The 19506-nt window shown below is 33.0% G+C and overlaps 1 protein-coding gene across 1 annotated transcript; it reads left to right on the top strand.

Moving 5' to 3' along the window:
- The first annotated feature begins 6659 nt into the window (after positions 1-6659).
- LOC148309347 (luc7-like protein 3) lies at positions 6660-19024 on the top strand. Its single transcript, XM_088260205.1, has 8 exons — positions 6660-6904; positions 6976-7171; positions 9534-9783; positions 11229-11366; positions 12659-12880; positions 13672-13751; positions 15141-15254; positions 17761-19024. Exons 1-7 carry the CDS (start codon positions 6800-6802, stop codon positions 15203-15205), a joined length of 1056 nt encoding a protein of 351 aa, XP_088116331.1. The 5' UTR covers positions 6660-6799; the 3' UTR covers positions 15206-15254; positions 17761-19024.
- Positions 19025-19506: the final 482 nt, after the last annotated feature.

Genomic DNA, 19506 nt, shown 5'->3' with positions numbered 1-19506 from the left:
TTTCATATCAACCTTCCCTAATCTTACTATCCTACAAAAACAAGCCTCTAAGATAGAGACTTTGCGGAAAATTTCTTATTCATAATTCTTAATACATACTACAAATTTGAATAATCATAAAATTATTGGATTTTAATAGAAATATGTTAATTAAAATAAATTGGCAGCAATCCTATTTCATGTTCTTTTTTATTTTATTTAATAAACTTATCATTTGTAACTAAAGAGATTATGGTAAAAAAAAATATGTATGAAAATGCTACCCTACTATCCTGCTTTACTGGTGTTCAGTAAAATAGTACAAACACTTAATCATACATTACATACACATCTACTCCCTGTGTGAAAATAAATATAAATGTGTAAATAAGTATAGTGAAAATGAAGCATTTAATAAGTATAAATCGCTGTTGATCTTCTGATTCTTCTGTTCTTCTATGAATTAATCTATTATGTAGTCAGTCACAGCACTGAGGGACTGAAGGTGCTTATTGTAGTCCCTTTTACTGAGCTAGTACCTGCATACAAAATTATTAGGCTTATTTAGAAAATTTATAAAACGTATAATCATAAATAAGAGTATACTTTTAGAAGACATACAAAAAAAATATTGCTTAAATCTGCTTGAGGTCAAGGTTAGGATATGAAAAGACTAAATGTGAATATTAAATGAAAATGTTGATTACTGGACAGTTGTGGATGGATATCAAATACTAACTATAGCAAAAATTATTTATATATCCATATGCCTATTTGTCTTCTATTTTTTTTAAATTATCTTATTGCTTTAAACACCAAAGATCTAATTAATATGTATAATTGTTTTTTATTGAAATGTTATTGCTGTTTTGCACATTTTTTAACATATTCCTAAGTGAATTCTTTATTTATTTTTGCACATAAATCAAATTTGACAAACAAAGTTAAAATTTGTGCAATCTAATAGATTACAGTGTTTTAATGTGATGTATATTTTACAGAATACATTTAAAATAGTATTTTAAAAGTTAAGATGACCTTATTTAATGCTGTTTCACTCTGGCTCTGGAACTTATTGAAATATGTATATCACCCATATTAAACAAGGATTACTGTGTTAAGGAAATGTATATGTATTAGTACTTATGTGTGACGTAAAAAGATTGTGAAAATCTTGACTTCTGCTATATTACTACATAATATATAAAACTTAAATAATTAATCAATTTTAACAAAAAAAACCTAACAACGAGAATGAAAAACAACAATCGGTGTTATGAAAATCAATTGACAAGTTGCATATTTGAAAGATATTACATGTTTGCTTCTGTTTTTATGAAAAATTGTTGTTAACTGAAACTGCTCCTAGGTAGCCACATTTATACAAAACTTAGATCCTTAAAAATAATAAAGCTCATCCTATTAGATTTGTTCTTACATCTTTTCTTCACCATTGAAGGATTTAATTTCTAATTTGTCAAATTGATAATGCAGGAAGTTGACAGCGAATTTGTAAAATCATTTAAAAAATTGACATGTTTATTCCTTTTGTTACGCTAAGTCCCTTTATTACAGTATCTACTCAATGAATTAGGGCCACGCAGAATTTCGCGCAATTTCTCAATTCAAACAGGAATAACTCAGAGAAAACCTTGAATAAAACAACATTGAATTTTATTTACACATGAACACTTTATTACGCTTAAATTATGCATATATTTTCATATAAATATAGTTAGTATTTAGTATTTCCACCTTTGGCAGAAATAACTGCCTCAATTCTTTTTGGCATACTTAAAATGCACTGTTTTATGATGTTTTTATTTCTTCGTCTTCTGAACAAATTTTTTGAATATTTTTTTTTAGACAGTCTACTGTCGGATTTGGAAATGAGTATACCTTATTTTTTAACATGCTCCATACGTTTTCTATAGGATTAAGGTCCGGAGAATTTCCAGGCCAGGGGAGCAAAGGCAGATTTTTGTTAGACAAAAATTTTATTATTGATTTAGCCCGGTGGCAAGGTGCCCCATCCTGCATGAAGGTGTATGGACCTTCTGTTGGGTCGAGTGTATGGTAGAAGGGCAATAAAATTCGTTCGAGGACCTGCTTATAGGAATTTTAGTTCATTGTTGTTTCCACGAAAAACAACGACCCAGGTAAATTGTTAATAATACATGACCATATCATTGTTGCAGGGGGGTGTTTGATAACTTTTACCACACAGGCCTCATTGTAACGTTCCATTGGTGTTCTCCTGACGAATCAACGGCTCTCTGTCACGGCTTCTAACCGGCACTCATCACTAAAGATGACCTGAAAAATAATGAAAATTTAAGTTTAATTCAAATATATAAGTTTATTTACTAAAATGATATGTTGAAAATTCAATTTAAATAAATACCTTTTTCCAATCATCTACCGAGTAATTTCGATGTAGCCTGGCCCATTTTAATCGATCCGCTTTCATTCGTGGTGTCAATTTTGGTACTTTTACAGGGCGCCTGCATTTCAGATTTACTTCGTAAAGACGTCGCCTCAGTGTTGATACCGATATATTTATACCCTCTTCTTCCAATTTTATTTTTAATGTTTTTGCTGATGCACTACGGTTTTCTAAGGCACTTTGAACGATTTTTCGATCAGTCCTCGGTGTTGTTTTTCTAATCCTACGACAGTTCTTTCACCGATTGCTGGTGACGGGTGACTGATTTTTTATTGATTTTGAAATTCTGTCCACTGTTTGACGAGAAACGTTTTCTTTTTTTGAAATTTCTCTATTGGATAGTATTTCTAATTTCAATAGCACTATAACACTAGACTTTTTTTCCTCAGAAATGTCTTTACTTTTTCCCATTTTGTCTTTTTTTAAAAAAACACTTGTGTTTACAAAAAAAAGTTATACTTTATGAACTAAAATTAAAAATTAAGTTTTTTTCACAAGACACGATAACTATATAACCTCTCTGAACAAAACAACAACCAGAACTCAAGAAACTTCACTAATAAATGAGATAGGACTATTTTTTGAACTTTCAACTATCTGTCTACCTGTGCTAATTAGGGACCTTTCTCAGAAAAAGGGTTTAAATTTTTTAAAGGCTTAAATAATCCAGGTATATTTTACATATTATTGAAGGTAATATACATGATATTAGATGTCAATAGAAAACTTAAAGTATTTATGTAAAATAAATATAATAATCCAAAAGATTTCAGAGTATTCAAAAAAATAATGGGTGGCCCTAATTCATTGAGTAGATACTGTATCTAATATATTTGCCTTTTTATAAAGTATTTTTTTAGCATTTTTGTAATTATAATTGTATTTTTTGCAAATAACTTTATTTACAATGAAACTATTTCCGATGGCAGCCTAAAATAATGAAGCACATAAAAACACAGTATTAACAGAATAAAAGATAATCTGATTTTAATTTGTACATATTTACTTAAAAAATTGTAGCCATATTTAACTAATTTATATTAGCGCTTACTTTTTGATTATACATTTTGAATGTTTAATTTAAAACATTTATGTTGTTATTTATTTATTGAACTATTATCAAAATCAAAAAATTAATTATTATAGTGTAAATTAAGATTGATACAACCGATTGTTGATGCATTGTATTCTTATGTCTTTATCACTAAGAGTTGTAAATTGAAAAATTGAAATTGAATTGAATTGAATTGAATTGTATGATATTGTATTAAACTGTTTGACAAGCTCGCTATTTGTAGATACAATTGGACTTGTATTATTATCTTGTATAGGTTCACTTTTCTAGTAGCGCCAATGGCTAACGCCCGATACTTTAAAAACTATACTTTAAAAAACTTTAAGTGATTACAAAAAAATATCTAAAGAAATACGACAATACCAATACTCATCGACTGCTGTAAGTGACTATATTGCTCCTGCAGCACTTAGCCATACTGCTCTACTTGACTATTTGTGAAACTAATTATACGGTCTAATTATGTGAGTTTGATGGAACTATATATCGCTTGTCATTATTGTCACTACTAGAGAAGTGGACGATATCACTATTTTTAAAATTATTGATAAGGGAACAATGATTCATTACATATTTTCATATCTATACATTGCAAAAGTGTGCTTATATGGGACTTTTAGCATAGACTCCCTACTTAATTTAAGTTTTAGTATACACTTAAGATTTTGTCATGCTTCTTAAACTGTGCCTAATTAATTTACAATACTTTTTTCATAGCACTTTTGGCAACTATTATTAAGGATCGAGAATCTAGTAAATACATTTCTTGCTTTATTTAAAGTGAAATCTATAAAAATATAGATATTATTATAGTAACTGTTTTGATACGGTTGCTAAAACATATTTTACTATGATGTTTCTAGGTAAGATATTTTATGTAAAATTAATATATAATATAAATTCTTATGAATAGCAACGTTTATAGCATAAATTTATCCAAACATATGTTTAAATAATTATTAATAAAAAAACAACAAATATCAAATGTCATCAAAATGAGAATAAACGCCATTTGGTCTCAAATATATAGAAACCGTTTCAATAAAGAAGTATCACTGATCCATTCATTGGCTTACTGATTCACAGGTCCATCAATTTACTAATTTATTGCTTCACCCAATCAATCCCAGAAATTCCGAAGGAATTGAAAAAAATTACAAGTTTTTTCTTAATATTCGTCAATATGATTTGAAACAAAGATACTACCCTTCCACCAACAGCAAAAATTTTTGAGCAATAGGCTGAAAAATGGGAGAAAAGAAAGTAAGGTTTCATAACAGCCAATCTGTTCCAGGTGACTTTTGTCAGCTGTCGTCGATAAGATTCGCTATACATCCTTTGACTGATAAATTGTCTTTCTTTGAATTTATCCGGTCTTAGTGAATGGATCACTTAAGTAATACAAATCCATTGAGGCAGATCTTCTGAATGATCTTACCTACCTCTAATGGATAAGTACGGTTCTTTGTCACGCTTCTTGGGATACATGGAATTGCCAATAGGTTTTCACATGAGACATATAACAATCACTTTCCATATGGATTGGAGATTGATTCCTATGCTTTTCTGCATAATAGGTTATTTGGACATTCACCCTATGGTACCAATGGCCTTAAAGTGTGTTAACTTTTTTAGTGTATATGTGTCATAGTGTGACATTCCATTTTTCTTATGTTTTCCGATAACATACTTCATGAAGATAATAAACCGACTATAATTATTTTTCTTCATATTGAGAGAAGGTATCTCTAAAAAATTGTGCATCAATAAATAACACCAAAATTTGTGTTGGTTAATTTAATTAATATATTTCATTATACTGAAATTCAGCAGTAGAGTAAATTATTTAAAAAAATTGAACAAAATAGTATTTTTCATAAATTTAGTTAAAAGTTCACTGATAGCCCGTAATTTTTTTTTTACACTTGTGTAGTCTTTTTTTATAACGCATACTTGAAATTAATTAGATCAAGCTGTGCACAATTTCTGTAGCTTGAAACTAAAATATTCTCCCAAAAAATGAAATGTTGTTGTCACCACAAACTAAAGTTTATTATTTTGTTTTTACGTACATAGATTTATAAGCCAATGTATTTATTTTGTTTTATTGCAGTCTTTTACCACATTTTAATTCCTTGCTTATTTATACACCTTTAATCGATGACTGTCAAGTGTTGTAATTTGTTTGACATAATGTATGTATATATCAAAATGTAATATAAGGTAATAAAATCTGTTGAAAAATATTTGATTTATTTATTAGTTGACTTAATACATATTTTTTCTTACCCCCCAACCACATCCAATAGTGCATAGGGATTGATGTTAATTCTACGTTTGCAAGGTGATCAGTCTCCCGCTGCAGGTAACCACTCCAGGGTAATATAATAAATATGACAAATAAATTACTATCACGCTGTTTCCCCACAGGGATAGACAGAGAAAATAAAACGCCACACCAATCTGTCTTTGGAAACAATGTTTGTCTCTTCCACATTTATGAATCTCCTTGTACATACCAGCCAATTATTCCAAATTTTAGCCTGACCACTTTCAAGTATATGAAATACTTGATCATGCCAAGTTTTCCTAGGTCTTCCTTTGCTTCTATTACCAGCCACATTTGCCTCATAAATTTAAATAAACAATAGAGTAAAAAAAAACAAATATTTTTTTTGACCTCCCCTAGGAATCGAATCCGGGACAGGTTAACAAGTTATGTTAATTGTGAACCATACTAATTAAATTAAAACGTTTAGAGAAATTCGCTAATACCTTTCAAACAAATAAACACTAATTACATAATATGTTTCCGTGAGGAAAATATTCGGCGTTTGGTATTTTTGTATGGGATTTATGCATTAAAAAATTCGAAAGGGAAACTCGTCAGCCGAAAACACTGGCAGAAAATGCGCATTCGCTAGTTAGCTAAGATAATTTTATTCCAAATTTAGAGAACTGAATGATATTCATATAGGTTTGATGAAAATCATTGTGTGTTTATTTGAATTTGAGAATGGCTGACTACTAAGTAATGTATGAATAATAGCTAAATACCCAGTACAAAAGATTTTATACTCACAGTACTTACCTACTTAGTATTCACAACTAAAGTAGGTACCAGTAGTTGTCTTTGGTACCAACAATTGTCTATAAATCATACCAATCTTTTTCGCGGTTTGCTATGGTAACTTTTCACCTGGCTCCTGGGACGGCCTTAAACTGTTTTTTCTTTTCTTGAAATTTATTCCAGTTTTTCATTAATGCGTAAGTTCTAAAATTCAACTCGAATCTTCATAATGGCTGTGTTAGCTGCAGCACAATTGCTTGACGAACTGATGGGCAGAAATAGGAACACAAATCCAAATGAAAAAACGCAGAAATTGAATTGGGAAGATCCTCAAGTAAGTAAAACGCAGATTCACTTCGTGAAGTTTTGCACCTTCGAATCATTAATTGTAATTTTTGTTTTCAGTATTGTAAATATTATATGGTCAAATTTTGCCCTCACGATTTATTCGTTAATACAAGAGCTGACCTGGGAAGTTGTCCCCGTATCCATGACGATGAAGTCAAAGATCTTTTTGAAAAAGCGGAAGCGGGCTACAAAAAAACGTTTTATCAAGATGAATTTTTAAGATTCTGTCAGAACATGATAAGCGAAGTCGAGCGTAAGTACCATTTAATACCTTGATTCGATTTGTACTAAATTAGAGCACTTTAGGCATTAGGCCTGATGCTCCACCCTATATTTTGTCTTTGTTTGGGTGTCAGTTACTACAGTCCAACTTGGTTACTGAGGAAGATGGGACCAACTGAATTTGCTTGTTATAAGCATAACTCGTTATATCCTAGAATAGGTATTTTTATAAACATCCACTGCATGAAGACAAAGTATTTGGAATGGAACGTTGCTTAAACGCAATAAGAATTTATTCCCACTCCCCTTACTCATATCATATTTTTCTGTCAATTCACTTTTATTACAAAATTTGGAAAATCCTACGCTTCTTTCTGTACATAAACATTGTAACAAAGTTCATCAACATTTTTATGATAATATTCTATTTTTTTTTGCGTTGGTGATGTTCTTTTCAAATGCAGGTAAAAAAATCTTATTTTTCCACAATGTTGACTTCGGATGATACAAGTATTATGATAAAAATAACTTTTTACACACATCAACATTTTTCTCGTCACATTCTGTTTCACGCATAATTTCAACCTTTTCTAGACTAAAATAAAAACTATGTAGCTTTTCCACATGAATTTTATTTGACCATCAACCGGGTTTCGTCGTAACCGACATTATCGGCGCCCTAAGGGCGTTTATCCACTACACGGAAAAACACGGAATTTTACCGTCCGGCACGTCAATTAGCGTTATAAAACAATGATTGGCTTGGATTGGCTTGTGCTTTTGTCCATCTTTCTTCGGATCAGAGCTCTTGATCGGTGCGTGAACACGTTGCGCGTAAATTCCATCACGCTAAACTGTCGTTGTCGCTTTCATTTTTCAAAACCGGACTGCCGGACAGTAAAATTCCGGGTAGTGCGCAAACGCCCTAACAGTTTAAAGATTTTTTTTAATGTTAGTTTCGCTCGCTATGCCAGAGAAATAGTTCTTCTGAGAAGTGGATAAATGTATGGAGTAAATCATATACTAAAAGTACAACTAATGTTTCCTCATTTCGATCGAGATCTCACTATTTTCGTGATCGTAATAACCGAGTTCAACTGTATTAACGTCGGCAGAGATCGGTTAGCAATAAGGTTGCGATTGTAGGTACTAAATGCTTGTAAAATGCTTTAACTCATGCAAAATAATACAAGTAAAAAGGCATTAACATTGAATTCACACAGGGAATATCAAGTAATATATATGGATGATGAGTGCGGCACTCCAGTATATTTAAAAATAGATTTCCATCTGCTGCCAAAATATGGCATCTTGGAAAATACATTAATTCATATTTACTTTTCTCGGTTTTTAATGTTCGATACATATTATTTAAAGTGCCACAAGCACTCGTATGAGGCATGGTACGGAGGATGATATTGGTGCCAAGTCAAACATGTTTAATGTAAAAATATTAAATTGTAAATCTTGTATTCTTCCCGAATTTATTTTTATCTCTATCTGGCTGCAAAGAATAAGTAATAAATATTGGCTTGGAGACAAGATGGTAGCGACTTCCTCCTAAGTTTATTGAACCAGAAAAATATATATACCTTCCAAAATACAAAATAGCTTTAAAAAATTCATTTTTAATTTTCGTTTTTCTTTAATTTATATTTTTAACTTTGAAGATTTAGAAATATTTATTTTTGATTGAATTTGACATTAGATTGTTATCTATAACATCTCCATGATTTCATACTCTGCACATTAAATATTTTATATCTTTTGGTTATGGCGGCGATATGCATTATGTTTAAAGAAAATCGACATACAAATATCTCAGCAGAAGTTTTTTTGAAAAGCAAAAATGGAAATCCAGGCTTTTAAATGACTTTTGACTTTTATTTGCTTGGTTTAAGTTAGGTCTATGATAGGTCGTTAGCCCTGTAAATACCCAGACTTCCATTTTCTTCTTCATCTATGTTGAGATATCAAAATTACATGTCTATTTTTTCCTATTGTATTTTGTTTCTGCTTGTTTTATTCAAACTATTACTAAGTCCGCTTCCATAGTGTAGTAATAGTCTGCGTGCTCGGCTACCACTCTGGAGGTCCTGGGTTCGATTCCCAGGGGGGGGTCAAATAAATAAAGTAAAGTGATGTTTTTCACTCAAATATTTATTCAATATTACCCTTCATGTGTTAACGATAAAGATAACACTGCGTCTCTACGATGCAGTGCCCTATGCACCATCGGGTGCAGATAAGGGTATGAATGAATGAAGTAATGAAATAACTGAAGTAAATGCGGTGCAGATAGCACACAACATCATCGATGTGGGTGGATTTCTAGCATGTTTTACGTTTTGATAAAGTCAATCAGTTAGGTCAATGATTGTGCACGTCTCCAGGCAAGATCCAGAAGGGCAAGCAGCGGCTGGAGCTGATGAACACCAAGCTGGAGATGCCGGCGCTGACGGCCGCGCAGACAGAGAGGAACCAGCAGCAGGTGCAGGCCATCACGGAGCGCGTGGCCGCGCTGGAGGCCGAGGCGGAGCAGGCCGGCATCAACGGGGACGTGGACAAGGCGCAGGGCTTCATGAAGCTCTGCGACCAGCTCAAGGAGGAGCGGGAGCTGCTGCAGAAGCAGTACGAGAATAGGTAACGAGGCAGTCGCTTCCGTTCTTAAAATCGGTTAACCCTTTGACTGATGAGTTTAACCACCCTGCTCTCGGTTATTTTCCGAGAAACAGGCAAAAAATCACCTTTCTTTTCTACAGAATTATGATTGGTTGTTGTATTCATATTGAACAACAAACTAGACAAAAATATCAAAATCTTCTAGTACACAACCATGATACACAATTTACACACAACGGAGATTTGATAGTCCCAAAAATTAACAATAAATATGGGAGTTTAAGACTGCAATATATCATTTGGAACATTTTCAATTTGTTGCCGACGGATGTTAGAGGTCAAAATAAAATAAAGAACAAAGGCAAAATCAAGGATTGGGTAAATTATCAAGAGTTAATTTTATGAAAATTGTAAAACAGTTTACATTCTTAATTTTTTCTATCTACATTGTGTGGATATTAGGTTAAAATGGTTAAAAACAATTAAAAATGAATGTAAAAAGAACTCCACCGACATGACACACGGGTGGCTTGGTGGGTCTGCAATTTAAAAAAAAAAAGTTTAAAATTGTTCTTTAAATAAATGTATGCAACTTATGTTAAAAAAAAAAATACCTCACAAAAGTTTGCCATAATAGGTGTATTTAGGATGGTTTTTCCATTATTGAGTCCATCTCGTCCGCATGTGTATCCGGTACGCATCGAATATTTTTTGCTCAGTTATTTTTTTCTCATGCTCATATGTAATACGGGTTAGCGCGTAATGGTGCAGAAAAAATGCGCATATGTATCATGTACGCTCGTATGTGTAGGGCGGTTAAATAAAGACATTTTTTTGCCCGTATGTAGTACGAGCAGAGTCAAATTTGTTCTCTATAACTTTTAGTTACGTATCGTCCTCTTTTTTATTTTGTTTTTGATAAATTTTTTAAGTTTATCGCAGTGCGTAGACTTATCGAAGTTAAGAAAAGGTGTTTTTACTGCGTTTTACCCTTAGTTGAGTCTGTAACTAATTCTGCAAAAAAGTGTTTCTAAAATGTCTAAAACTTAGTCTATATTAAAATATTGATTGAACAGTAAAGTATTTTCTCTCTCTAACCCTTATACGCACCCAATGGTGCATAGGGCACTGCATCATATTGACGCAATGTTATCTTGATCGTTAATTATATGAAGGCAAGGTCATCACTCCTGCGCTTCAGGGACCAGTCCAGAGTAATATTAAATAAATATTAGAGAGTAAATTCGCTAATATTTATTCTCACCCCCCCCTGGGAATCGAACCTGGGACCTCCAGCATGGTAGCTAAACACCCTGACCATTACACCACGGAGGCTTAGTTAAAGTATTTTACACAAAGCATTTTATGTGAATGTAAATATTGAGTGTAAAGTTTCAAAGGTCGCGCTATCAAGTGTCACCGGGCGCTTAGTAGAGTACAATAATTTATTGAAATTAATTTTCTAGTCATTGGTCAGCGACAGTGGAATTGGCACAAGCGCAAGAGAAGCAAATGGAAGTATGTGCCGTGTGTGGTGCCTTCCTCATTGTCGGTGATGCCCAACAAAGGATAGATGATCACCTCATGGGAAAGCAGCACGTAGGGTAAGCTACCATTTATCATTTTTCTGATCTTAATTTTCATAAATGCTTTTTGGATTTAATCGCTTTATTATTCTGACCTCCCATCTACAACCAATGGTGAATAGGATGCTGTTTTTAACTCTTTCCACTCTGACCATTTTTTCTCTTAACTGATCAGCTACTCTGATCACAAAAATACAACGTTTTTCTACCATTAAAATGAATATTTCGGTTCCCTAATTTTGGGACATTCTGTCTGGCAATTCGTATGACCATGTCAATTGAGATTAACTGTATTTATCTGAAATATTTTTTGGAAAAATATACTTGGGTGATCAGTGATTTAAGTTATACCTGCGCCGGGCCAGACATTGTGGTCCACGGAGCTGCCTACTAGAATCATACGGGCCAGAATGTCTGGCCTACAGAGTGGTAAGAGTTAATGAATGCATTGCTGACTTGATTGTTAATATCACAAAGGCAAAGTCAGGTAGTAAATCAGGGTAACGTCATATTTAAATAACTATAAGAGTGATAAAATCACACATATTTATTTATACCCTACTTCATGTATGCACTAACCGCTAAGCGATAGAGATGTATAAAATTCATTACCTTAAACAATTTTTCGATCCTTTGCAAATATCTTTTCTCGATCATTTTTATTTTATTATTTTCATCTGAACCCTATCAGAACTCAACTGTCCATAGAGCACCAGATTGACACTATATTAACTCGATTATTATATTGGTATACGTGATCTGTTCCATGTTTCACTTACTGTAATTTTTTCTTCTTCTTTATTTTAAATTCTCTTGCATTTCACAATATATTATAATTACATATACAAAAAAATTTTAAAATATTAATACGAAAACGAGCATGGCCTTTGTGTGGGTATACATTTTTTTAAAACCCTTATCCGCATCCAAATGGTGCATAGGGCACTGCGTCATATAAACGCAGTGTTATCTTGATCGTTTACGCATGAAGGAAAGGTGATCAGCCCTCCGCTTCAGGTACCAGTCCAGGGTAGTATGGAATAAATATAACAGTGAAAAAATCACTCATATTTATTTTACCCCCCTTGGGAATCGAACCCGGGACCTACAGAACGGTAGCCGAGCGTGCTGACCATTACACTACGGAGGCGGACGACTGCCATAATACATTTTTTAGGTTATAATAAAAGGGCACTGGCAAGAATACAATAGATATCAGAAATAAAATTAGATTAAAAGTGCTAATATATACATATATATATTATAATATATAAAATAATTGTTCATGATGTGTCTAATTCCCAATACAGGTACTCCCGTTTGAAGGACGCGTTTGACGACATAACCAAAGAACGGGAAAAGCAGCGTGAGGAGAAAGAACGCAAGCGGAAAGAGGAGCACGACCGGGAGAAGGAGCGAGACAGGGAGAGGACGAAAGAGAGAAGCGGAGGACTCGGGAGTGGGAACGGCGACAAGGACAGGCGTCCGCCAAAGAGCGAGAGGGACAGAGAAAGGAGCAGCCGTGGGCACAGGTACGAATGCCGAATGCCTATGCCCTGTTTTTTATAGCCAGGCGGATGATGTAAACCAGTGATCGCCACACGGTAGCTAGTGAGCTACCGTAGCTAGTGAGCTACCGGTAGCTCGCTGAGGCTTTTTCGGTGGCTTGCCTAGGATATTAAATTTGCCTGGTAAATTTTATTATAGAACTTCGAAAATAAAGAAAAAAATGTGGTTAATATCAACAAAATGCTCAAAAGGTTGCCTTCAAGGTTAATCTGATGTTCTAATTCATTTAAACTAATATAAAAATATTATGTATGGTACGATAAGGTCTGATAAATAAAATAAAAATAAAATAAAACCCTTATCTGCACCCCAATGGTGCATAGGGCACTGTGTCATATAAACGCAGTGTTATCTTGATCGTTAACACATGAAGGAAAGGTGATCAGCCCTCCGCTTCAGGTATCACTCCAGGGTAAAAAGAAAAGCCGGAATTTGTATAGGTAGCTCATCAAGTTCAATTTCTTAAAGTAGCTCACATCTTATAGAGTTTGGAGACCACTGATCTAAACAATGCACTTTTATTAAAATATTTTGATGATAATTAATTTCTTACCGGATATATTCAATATATTTATTTTTCCTCATTCATTGTATTTTCTTCTTATATTGATTTCTATTGAATCATTGTGCCTACTTATATTTTTATGTTTTTCCAGTCAAAATATGGATGACCAAGTTTTACCTAACTGCTTAGTCAAACCGGATAAAGGATTATTATTATCAATATTATTATAATGTGTATGTATTTATATAGATCCTCCAGAGATGACAAGCGTTCAAGTCGACACAATGACAATGATAAGGATAGAAGACCAAGAGGTGATCGAGAGAAAGGTAAGAATGTCACATTTGAAATTTAAAATTGTATTTAATTTTGAGCGCAATTAAAATCTAAAAAATAACAAATAAATAAAACACTTGTATAAAGACCACTTTTTAAAATTTATTAATGTAAACATGCCTATCAAGAACTACAGATGTTCTTATCAAAAGGTTAAAAATAAGAAGTTATAATTAATGTAATAAAAATCGCCACTCGCATTTTTCAAGCAAACATACAGTGAAACCTCAATCTATCATTTTTAAAGGGACCTATTGAAAGAATCTATAAATGCGGGTAAAGGTCAATACACAAGGAGATACGATCGAGTAAAGATACCGTACTCCTAATTTTGCATAACTACTCGTAGTTTAAAATTCTAAGAAGAGTACGAGTTTGAAGTTTATTGCATTGTACATAATTTATGATTGACTTTTGTTTTTTTACTGTTTTATTTAAGTTAGTCAACAGTAGATTTTCGGCTTTACAAATAATATTTTTTTCAGTATTAGTTATTGAATAGCGCGTAGTAGAAATATCTTTCAAAGAGTGTGCATGCTTCTGAAAATGAAGGTACAGGCAGCGGCTCCTCTTCATCAATATCGACCTCTTCTGCTGTATCCGTCAACCTTTGGTCACACAAGCTTTCGATAGTTTCTATCCCACACCTTGGAATATTGTCGTCGAATGTAACAAAATTGAGAAGAATGTAAAAATATGAACAGACGAAATGCATCAAATATGCAGCGTAATTCAAACGATGAATGCGGTAAAATGGTGATCGAGAAACGATCAATCCGATCTATTTTTGTACGAAATGAATTCGGGGTAGAAGAAATAAACCACACATCCGAGAAAACGATTATTTGGATAGAGGAAATATTACGTATTTTTATACGTAATATTACGTTAATTTATGATTCTACTGAATTAATACGTATTTTTAGAGTTGTTTTATTATCTTCACATAAACGGAAGTTTAGAGAATAACTCCAAGGCTCAACTTAAATAAGCAGAGAGTGTATGAATATGAATGTGTTATATTTGTCAGTGGAGCATCAACAAATCCTCTATATGTGATATTTTGAGAAATACCATCTGTTGAGTAAGTTTTTCTTGATATTTAACAGATTTGAAAATGGAGTGCGTAAATAAATCCACTCAAGACGTATCGATACTTGCGTGATATTTATTTCATGGACTATAAATTTTTTCTGTCTGAAAAATTGTATTTCGATTTGACGATCAGAGTCGATTTGCGTAATGTAATTTAAACGTATGTACGTACTACGTTTTAGGATATTTAAAAAAAATTCCGACCCTTCATTTATAAAGGATAGAGGTTTCACTGTACATCTAACAGTCACAATTGATAATTAATTAATTAATTAATTATTACTTAGGTTTGGGAAGCCGAGACCGTGACCGGGACAGCAGGCGGCGCCGCAGCCGGTCCCGCGGCCGCTAACTCTGGGGACTCTCCTCTGAGGTATCACACAATATTACGGCCCGCTCAGGTAAGCTTCTACACGGCCCGACCCCTACCTACTCGCAGACATGCTCTCCCGGGATACGCAATCACTCGGTACCCTCAGTTATTGCCTTATCCTCACATTCCGCATATCGGCGCTGGAAAGCCACTAGCGACCGTCAACACAGCTTGTGAGAGAAGGGTATTTTCACCCGGGTTTTTTAAAATCATTTCACTGACTGACTTTTTTTTTATTTGACTGTAAATTTTGTAAATAATCAAAATCAAATAAATATCATTGTTTCATTATTTCTACGCTGAATGCAGTTCATAACTTTTTACTTTTATTTTGTTATTATTGTTTTAAAATTCATCATAAAACTTTCTTTTGTATTTTTTATTAATAAAAACTTACACTGATTACGTTCCTTTTTGCTTTCCACTGTCGATACTATTTAACTGATTCAACCTTTGCAGTTCATTGTTTTTTTGGTATAAAACAGTAAACTATTTTATTAGTACATATAAAGCATTCATGAACATCATGTTAATTTTTTTATTTCACGTGGTAAAATAACTCAACGAGAAAGTAATATAAATCAAAAGGACAAAGCAATATGTATACATTACTAATATTTTACCATAAAAAAATATTTTTGTTAAAAAGGATTTTATATATTTAATTAAATTTGATTTATTTAAAACTTCTTGTACAATAAGGTCTGTCTATTTTGGACTTATTGCTACGAAATATCTTCTGACCAACCAAAATGTTACATTAGAAAAAAATATATACAAAAAATTACCACATAAATCACACATAATAAATATCACAATTAAAAAAGTAAAGAATTAATTATCATTATTTATATATATTTCAATGAGACAATGAACTCCAAATGTATATGGGAAGATTTTGTTTATTTAAATATTCTTTTTTGAGTTATTCATGACTATTTCTGACATAGTAAATGGTATGCATGATGTTTTTACTACACCGATAACGTATAAAGTTTTAAATGAACATTGTTTTCCTTAAGTTTTAATAATGATGTAGTTTCATAAAATGTAAAAAGAAAATAACTTGATGCGATTGTATTTTTAACATGTTTTTCCTTCTTAGGATTTATGAGTGCAGGTTAGTGAAATATTGCATAAAAAGATGTATTGTAACTTTGAAAAATTAACTACATAACATGGATTTTCGTCGGTGGTACCGAGTCTTCATATTCTTCTTCATATTTCTTACACATTTGACGTTCTTATGTAATTTCTGAACGCATTATGTAATACTAAAGAGGTCTAAAACTAGGTTGTACGTATTATACGCCTAGTTCAAATTACTCGAATATTGATTTTTTAATATTTTATTTCAGAGTTCGTTTGATGAAATTAACAATAAAAACATTTGAATATAACAAAAGAATTGAGAAAATGGTAAATCTCCTTAAATTCTTTTTCATTTTTGCATATAACAAATAAAATCATAAAATGTGTACCTGTTGGATTTGTTGCAATACTAAATATAATAATAATAAACACGTAAACCTTTGAGAGAGAAGGAAATTTACTTTCTCGGAATAGCAGTTTGAAAGGCGTCGCTACAGCAAATTTCCATTACTAACCCTGCTCTGATGATGGAAGTTAGTAATGTGCACTTGTACAGTTGTAAAATATGGTTGGGGATTTGACATGTTTTCCAGTTTGTCTGAAGCTTATGTTCCATGTTTGACTAGCGCGTCGGTATGAGCTGGATGGCAATGTAAGGCTTGCCACAGATAGGACACGTTCTCTCGATCTCTCGATCCTCGCCTCCTAGTATCTTCCCGCCACGAGGTATTTATCATTGTATGAGAGAATTTAGATTAAAGATTTGGTCAATGTTGCTGCTGTTGAATCATTTTTAATTCTGTTAATTCATCACCATTCCAGATGTCTACGGATCTCCGGTACTCTTACACGGTTAGGAGTAAATATAAGTTTTTTAAGAAATTGCCGCAATTATTACTCCTAGTAATAGTTCCGCAGCATCAATAGACATCCTACTGCTTTAACAGAAAGTAATTGACAATTGAATAACTTGTTTAACTGAACATGCTTTTGATGGTCTCGAAGGTATAACTTAGCGTCCGTATTATGCGTGCTCATACCCGTCTGTTCCTGTCGTACACGTACGGTTTGCCGAGACAAACCATCACTACACTTGGTCCGTTACTCCCGCAGCGCTACATCCCGTCTCTCTTATGACACAATCTCGAGGTATTTATTTGTTCAACCATTCAACACTGGAGACCGAATGTAGACATGTACAGAATCTGCCTTCTGTGTCGCAGAAATGTGAGCTTTTCTTTTGTCGTGCCACCAAACGAGTTTAATTGCATTCCTAAAAGACTCGACAACTCGATTAATGATTACCTATAGATCTGCACACTGAGCTACACAGTCCGCCCGCAAGCGGACGATTAGATGCGACCGCTAACGGGAAATTGCATTCGCTGGGTGTTTATTCGGTTTGGACAATGTGTATCATGCTGTTTCATGGGCCTTTGCAGTTGACAAATCCCAGGTGAGCCATGCTTCATTAGTGGTCACACGGATAGCCGCTCCATTGTGCCGCCCGCAGTGCCCGCGGCGCCCCCTCCAGCAGAATAAGAGGTATACCCACCATCCCCTGTCTGGTCCGCTTCGAGTAGCCGCTGCCGCCCTCCTCACCCAGCTTCACCCCGTGTACCTTGTCATTCTGTCAACTGAGCGATTTGAGGTGACATCTTTTCAAAAATGATATTGTTAATGTGTAGTTTTAAGTTCTCTGCTAATTTTTTTGTCAAATTGTTACATTGCCAAGTTCACACGATTACCCTATATCATTTGCCCATGTTTATTATTTACCTGTCGATGAGAGAGTTCTTTCTTGCCAACTAAACGTTTCCTAACATTATTTTTTTTCCTTTTTTCTCGCAAGATCATTGATTAACAAAAAAAAATTATATTGCGAAAGAAAATGTAATAAAGTTAACAAGATAAAACTGACACCAGATTTTTGGAGTTTTCTAACCATTGAAATTACCAAAATATTTGTTTTTACTAGATATTTATTAAAAATTAAATTGTGAATTTAATATTACAGTTAATTGTACAACTTTTTTGTCACACTGTAATTTGTTTAAACAAAAAGCTTCAGCTGCATTCTTCGACGGGTCAAAAGGACTATCGTATATTGTGGAATATTATAGTTCCATCTTCATTTCGTGTGATATTTGAAATGTAGCATTTTGCAATTACCATTAGCAATTTCCAAGTGGAGAGTCAAGAACGAAGTCTTTTTTCCCTTTTTGTCTAGTAAACATTCAACTTTAGTTCTTGGTGCTCCACTTTAAATATTGTAGAGTGTTTTAATTTGTTGGATGTAACTGACACGTGTCATCTACAAATGCCTGTGTTTAAAGAAGCAATATTGGATGGATAAATTGTGTTTTGCAAACTCCATTTTAAAGGTATTTATATTAATTTTTTATCTCCTGATTAATGTAAGCAAAATGGCCTTAATAAATCATCGAGAACAATATGAGCAATTCCGCATCAAAGTGATTGCTTTTTTATTTTATTTCTTGTATCAAAATGATTTGTTTGTTTTAAGCATGTTTGTCTTCACCTATAGAACTTGTAAGAGCTGTTGTTTCCACACGATAACTCAAAATATCCTTTATATTTGAATTTCTTCTTTGTAAAATAAAGCGTATTGTCTCCCGACAAAAAGAAAATGTTCTGTAGTAAATATTGTAACATTTAAAATAAATAAGCCCAATTATTACTCTATGTTTGCTTTATTGTATTACCAACCAATCTAACACTTTAAAACTTAACATTGTCCATTAACGGACATTGTCTATAGTATGACATACATTTTCTGAAATAATCCAAAGAAGAATAACATCCAATCTAAGTACACAACAAAATATACAAGGAGAATGAAACGTGAATCGTTTAATAGCAGCGAAAGGAAGAAGTGGAGGAAACGAGGGATAGAGGGATAGATAAGAGAGGGGAGGAGTATATACTATCGAGTACATAAATAGTGAATTACAGAGGGAAGGCACAGGTGGGAATATTTTATAAGATAAACATCTCAAATTTACAAACTAGTTATTGACATTTTTACGGTAAATTATACAAGTCTTATTATCTTAGCCACTACTTTTTACATTGATTTTGAGAATTCTTTGATTCAATATCAACGATCATTTCCGAGAGGACGCCAATTTATACATTTATTTTCTAAATGTGTAACAATTAATATG

This window comes from Brachycentrus maculatus, unplaced genomic scaffold, assembly GCF_059751285.1.
Source record: "Brachycentrus maculatus isolate JH-2025_06_01 unplaced genomic scaffold, ASM5975128v1 h1tg000129l, whole genome shotgun sequence".
NCBI lineage: Eukaryota > Metazoa > Arthropoda > Insecta > Trichoptera > Brachycentridae > Brachycentrus > Brachycentrus maculatus.
This window is presented reverse-complemented; position numbering and strand designations above follow the sequence as displayed.